Source organism: Lucilia cuprina, chromosome 3 (assembly GCF_022045245.1).
Source record: "Lucilia cuprina isolate Lc7/37 chromosome 3, ASM2204524v1, whole genome shotgun sequence".
Classification (NCBI taxonomy): domain Eukaryota; kingdom Metazoa; phylum Arthropoda; class Insecta; order Diptera; family Calliphoridae; genus Lucilia; species Lucilia cuprina.
In genome coordinates, this window is record NC_060951.1 from 9,326,826 (window position 1) to 9,333,129 (window position 6,304).

At 32.6% G+C, this 6,304-nt stretch overlaps 1 protein-coding gene across 1 annotated transcript in view; it reads right to left on the bottom strand.

Moving 5' to 3' along the window:
* Positions 1-265: 265 nt before the first annotated feature.
* LOC111687951 (relaxin receptor 2) overlaps positions 266-6,304 on the bottom strand; it is a 6,818-nt gene continuing 779 nt past the window's right edge. The window contains exons 2-8 of the mRNA XM_046946059.1: positions 5,783-5,854; positions 5,386-5,457; positions 5,238-5,309; positions 4,962-5,102; positions 678-749; positions 463-606; positions 266-386 (exon numbers count right to left, since the gene is read on the bottom strand). Coding sequence (XP_046802015.1) covers positions 266-386; positions 463-606; positions 678-749; positions 4,962-5,102; positions 5,238-5,309; positions 5,386-5,457; positions 5,783-5,854 — 694 coding nt within the window. The remainder of the gene's footprint in view (positions 387-462; positions 607-677; positions 750-4,961; positions 5,103-5,237; positions 5,310-5,385; positions 5,458-5,782; positions 5,855-6,304) is intronic.

The window sequence follows — 6,304 nt, forward strand, 5'->3', positions numbered from 1 at the left end:
CTATAGTCTAGTCTATAGTCTAGTCTATAGTCTAGTCTATAGTCTAGTCTATAGTCTAGTCTATAGTCTAGTCTATAGTCTAGTCTATAGTCTAGTGTATAGTCTATTTTATAGCATAGCCTTTTAAAATTTTAATTTTTTATGCCTGTTTTAAACCCTGGGTTAACAAATATATGTCTTTTGCTCTCCTGCTTGTTCTCTTGCGAATGCTCATTTGCCGCTCTCTTCCGTTTCCTATTAAAACTTGAATTTCTTTATTTATCTCTTACCTTCCTCTTAGTATTGGATTGTCCAATAAATGCTGTGTACTACTGATACCATCACCATGAGGATCGCAAACTCTTACATGCATGGCAGCACGGCATAAGTGGAACCAGGAAAAATAACTGCACAATTAAGAACATATTAAAATAAATCATATTATTAATTATTTGTTTAAAAATTACGTAAAGCTTCACTTACATATAATCCAAATTGTTCAAATTCTGTAAAACTCTTGGATCCAAAGTTTTAAATTCATTATCATTTAGTAATAAAGATGTTAGATTACCCAAACAATCGAAAGCATGGAGATCGAATGTTTGTAGAGAGTTGTTATTTAAATGTCTAAAAATTAACATCAGGATTTATTAGGTCCGAAATTACAAGTAAATTATTAATTGCTTTACAAAACTTACAATCCCTGCAACATATTTAAGTCACAAAATGTGCGGCCTTTTAATTCAGTCAGCATATTTCCTGCTAAAAATCTGAAAATCGACGTAAGTTTTGATATAAAATTAACTTTATTTATAAGGAAATTGTTTAAATGCCATATAGAAGAAAAGCTTTTAAATCTAGATGAGGCGTCCGACCAAATGTATTTTCTTGTGGGAATGTGGTGTCATGATTACTTCATTAACCAAAACTTTGGGAATATTGCTGAATATTCCTCCAATCGAAAGAGATACAAGTAGTTTTAAGCTTATTGAACAAAGCCTATAAGAGGACATTATACTGGACCAATATATACGAACACCAAACGTGTCGGAAAATATAAATTGTTGGATGCTGTTAGGCATTGATCCAGGGCAAGCATATAGTACAAAACATCTATGGAAATCCGTTATGATATTAATGGCTCAAGACTGAGTTGATCTAGATATGAACATTAAAAATCCCCTATTTTGAGTGGACTCCACTTGAGGGTTAAAAGCTTAGACGCCCTATTTTAATGTGAAAGCTTTAAGAACTATTGTCAATGTTTGCATTTCGCCGGAGGTATGTTACCTTTGTGGATTCTCATTCAACTTGGTGTTATTGCTTTTGTGGGCAACAAAGGTGGTAACGATACCTCAAGTTAGGCGGCTTCTTAAAGTGAAGTAGACGTTCTCTTTTAATGCGAAAGTTTTAAGAAATATTAAAGAATTAAGTCAGAGTTAACATTTCCCAGAGCAAATCTTCTCTGAACTTGGTGTTATTGCAATTACAAGGAATGGAGAAAATGGAGTAGTCAATTAGCAACTTGGAGTTTTTAACTTTAACGTCAACAACTAGTTTTTACTAGTACCACGAAAACTAGTTTCCCGAAGAATTTGTATTGGTTGTTGGTTTGAAGGTAAACTTCAGGAAGAGAATGTACATGGTAACACCTCAGCAGATGTCACTGGCTGATGTGATTGCTCAACCACAATCGAGGAATGTACTAAGTTGGTTACATACTTCTGCAGTGGATAAATGATGATTCAAGGTCAGGGTCTGTCGTTTGGTAAATGATCATTCTGATATTATGTGCTGAAATTTCGAAAGCTTTCCTTAAACTGTTTAATAGCAGTAAGCTTAAGTGATTCAATGCTGCTATAACCTTAATAGATGCCACTGGCTGCTTTGGTGGCGCAATCACGATCGAACAATGTACTGAACTATTTGGTTACATAACTCATTCTTCTGCTGTAGAAAAGTAATGGCTCTAGGTCAGGGTCTGTTATTCCGTGGATTGGCTCTTTAGAAAAAGTTGAAATTAATATAACGTGATGAAATTTCGAGATCTCTTCGTAATATATTATCTGGCAAGATTTTCAGAGCAATATCGACGCATAAAGTGCGTCTCGTTGGGAGATTGTCTCCTACTTGTCGGGATATCATTGAGATTTACTAATGGCGCGCTTCATATTAATGCATTAAGTGCAATCGTTGTCTCTATTGAGACCACTGGGAGATTATTTCCTCATTGTTGATATATCATTGGATTTTACTCGTGACATCCATGATTCCGCGGATAGTTCGAGAACTTTAGAAAGGTATATATTCAAGCACTGAGTTTCAAATGAATGTACCACTTTTGAAACAACTGTTTAGGAATCTGTAAGTTTTACTCATGATGCCTGTCACTTCGCCAACGTCAGTCATTCCGATATATATATGGCGAGAAGTTATATAGTTCGTGAACTTGAGAAAAGTGTATGTATGAGCGCTGAGTTTCAAGGGAATGTACCTCTATTGAAACAACTGGGTGCTAACCTTCTCCCTGTTTAGAAATCTTTAGGTTTTACTCATGATGTCTGTCATTTCGCAAACGAAAATACAATGTATGATTATTAAATGTTCCTCTATTAAAACGTCTGTGTGATTACCTCATCCTTGTTTGGGTTTAACTCGTGATGAATGTCATTTAGCAAATGGATCTACAATGACAAGAGATTACAAAGCTCATGTAATTGGGGAAAGTGCTGATTGATAATACCACAGAGTCATGGAAATAATTCCTTTATTATGTTTGGCAAAACCAACTATTAAAATGGACTTCAGAGGATCATTCGAAATCCTTGTTGAGCTTAAGTAATTGAGCAAAGTACTCAATCATCAAGAACCAACAGAGTCATGCGCATAATTCTTTATTATATTTGTCTAAATAAAGTCTTTGGATGGATGGACTCTAGGGAATTGTTAGGAATCCTTGTCGAGATATATAATTAATGTCTATTATAAGTGAGATCCAAGGAAAGTTGTCTTCATTAACTCAACTAGGTTACTGCATCCTCCTTGTTGGTCTATCATTGGGACTTATAACTCTATTAAAACAACTAAACGATTCCTCAACAAGGAGGTGGTAATTCGTTGGGTTTCAATCGTTATAACTGTCATTCCACAAACGGAACTACAATGACGATATATCACAAAGCTCAAATAGTTAAGGAATGTGTTGATTGAAGAGTCGTGCGGTTTATATCTTGATTATGTTTACCACAACGTGGGAATTGGATTTGATGGACTCAAGGGTAAAGTTAGAAATCCTGGTTTGTTGAAGAGTCGTGCTGTTAATTTTTTAATTATGTATGAATTAGGGTAACGTTAGAAATAAAAACGATGGGATACAAAGGAAATTGTCTCAACTAACTAAATTGCAAGATTGCCTTGTCGGGTATCATTCCCCAATGGTTGTAGGATGGTAAGGTAGTATTTGGTAGTAAGAAGGTGCAAGATGGTAAGAGAGTGCATTCTAATGATAATAATGCCTGTATTTGCTAAATAAAAGATTTGAAGCAGTGAACTGGGCAACTAAATAGGTACACACAAATGAAAAATCATACTAACGATGGGATACAAAGGAAATTGTCTTAACTAACTCAACGTGATGATTGTCTTGTCGGGTATCATTCCCTAATGATTGTATGATGGTAAGAAAGTATTTGATGGTAAGAAGGTGCAAGATGGTAAGAGGGTGCAAAATGTACGAGGGTGCAATATGGTAAGAGAGTACATTCTAATGAAGATAATACCTGTGGTTTCCAAAATAAAAGACTTGAAGCAGTGGACTGGGCAACTGAATGGCTTCACACAAAAGACAAGATGAAGTTCGATGAATAGTAATTGTTTCAAAAACCAGGAATTGGTAAACTAGCAGAAATTATCCTATCAATCACTAAAAACTATAAGCAGAAGATTCAAAAGAGAACGATCGATATAGAAGGACGACATCATTCTAATGAGGATAATGCATGAGTTTTACAATATAAAAGACTTGATGCTATGGACTGGGCAACTGAATGGATACATACAAAAGACAAGATCAAGATCGATAAACAGTAATAGGTTTACAAAGCAGGAATTGGTAAACCAACAGAAATTATCTTATCAAACACTAAAAACTATGAGCAGAAGATTTAAAAAGGTATAGAAGTACGAAATCATTCTAATAAGGATAATGCATGTGTTTTCCAATATAAAAGACTTGAAGCTATGGACTGGGCAATTGAATGGCCTTACACAAAAAACAAGATGAAGATCGATAAACTGTAATTGGTTAACAAAGCAGGAATTGGTAAACCAACAGGAATTATCTTATCAATCACTAAAAACTATGAGCAGAAAATTCAAAATAAAACGCTCGATATAGAAGGACGAGATTATTCAATCAAAATTTGTTTGTAACTCACTACGACTGTCAGGTTAATGTCGTCTACAAGGATCTTAGAGGAAAAGTGAAACTGCTTTTCTGCAACAGCAGCAACACTAGTCTTAATCATAATCATTATATAACAGTTATAGTTATATAACAAAATTACTATTACAATTGTTGGGTAAATGATGTGATAATATCAAGCAACTTAAAGTTGCAGACATATTATTTTTAGGAAATAATGAATATTACAAAATTGTCAGTATAATCAACATGATTGATGCTAATGATAGTTATAATGACAAGGTCTTATAACAATGAACAAATTTGGTGGAGGGAGAGGAGGCTGATTGCGTTGTCTATTTGCTTGAGTAATTTCCATTATATAAGGTTTATATGCTTTGGTTATTTGGTTAATGTTGGAAGATTATAGACCTAAGAAATAAAAATCATTTATTAAGTCATGAATAAATAATACGTTACTAAGTATAACTAACAGTGTTCCCTTGAATAGTATGATTATTAATAACAAAATATGTTTTTGTAAATTTGTTGTATACATAGTATTTGCCGCTATACTTACAAATATCTAAGATGAGGAAATGTAAAGCTATTACTTTCTATGATCCTTAGTTGGTTATCCGCCAAGGATAAAGTGTGTAAATTTTTCAATGTAGGAAACATACCAGCTACCAATTTTTTGATATTATTTCTATTTAAATATCTAAAAGAGAATTGGGAATACAAACATATATAAAGAAGTAAGTAAATATAAATATGTTACTAAGTAAATATTAAGGAAAAACGAATCATTTTAAATATAAACAATTACATTATATTCTCAAAATTTTCTACTTACAACACCTCCAACTTTTGTAAAGGCTCAAAAATCTTGGCATCAAATGTCTCCAAGCAATTGCCACGCAAATCTCTAAATGAAAAAAAAAAACCAAAAACATAAATCACTGTCAGTTGTTTAAAAAAAATGGCCTAAAATTTTATCTTACAATTCCAGTAATTCCTCCAAGAATATAAAGTCATAGTCATGTAAAACATTTAAACGATTGCCAGATAAAATGCTAAGAAAATCAAAAATTAGAAAAAAGAACAAAATTAAACATAAACTAAAATTATTATTTAACTTGCTTAAATAACAATTTAAGTAAATTTAAAAAATTTATTTTCATAATGTACAATAATTAAAAAACCTTTTGTAAATGCAACAGTACGTATGATGAATTCCAAATTTATAAATAGCAACACTTATACGCACCAGTGTCTTTAATTGCTCAATTCTCTTTGACAATTAAAGCAATTTGTAATTGTATTTGATTACAATAAACAATTTAGTTTATTTATATTCACTTGACCATTAGTAATTATTGTAAGCTTTGAACTACTTACAGTGTTTTTAAATAATTTCCTTTGGCAAATAAATTTTCCGGCAGACATTCAATTTTATTTTCATCCAAATATCTAGCAGACAGAAAGATAAACAAATTAATAGCGTCAAATAGAACACAAATAAAAAGAAAATAAAATAAAGTTCTAAAAGAAAACTATTTTTTAAAAAGTCGTATAAAAACACATAAAAAAACAAAACTGGGCGCACACAACTAACTAACTAACTAGGTCAAGAGTTTAGCCAAGTCCATAGTCTGGAATATAGTCTAGACTCTATCCTGGACTATAGTCTTGCCTTCAGTTTAGCTATAGTCTGCGCAATGGTCAACTTCAGTTTGGACTATAGTCTAATATATAGTCTGCAATTAAGTCTAGTCAGTTGTCTCTACAAAAGTCTAGCCTTGTCTACAATCAAGTCTATAGTCTAGTCTATAGTCTAGTGTATAGTCTAGTCTATAGTCTAGTCTATAGTCTACTCTATAGTCTAGTCTATAGTCTAGTCTATAGTCTAGTCTATAGTCT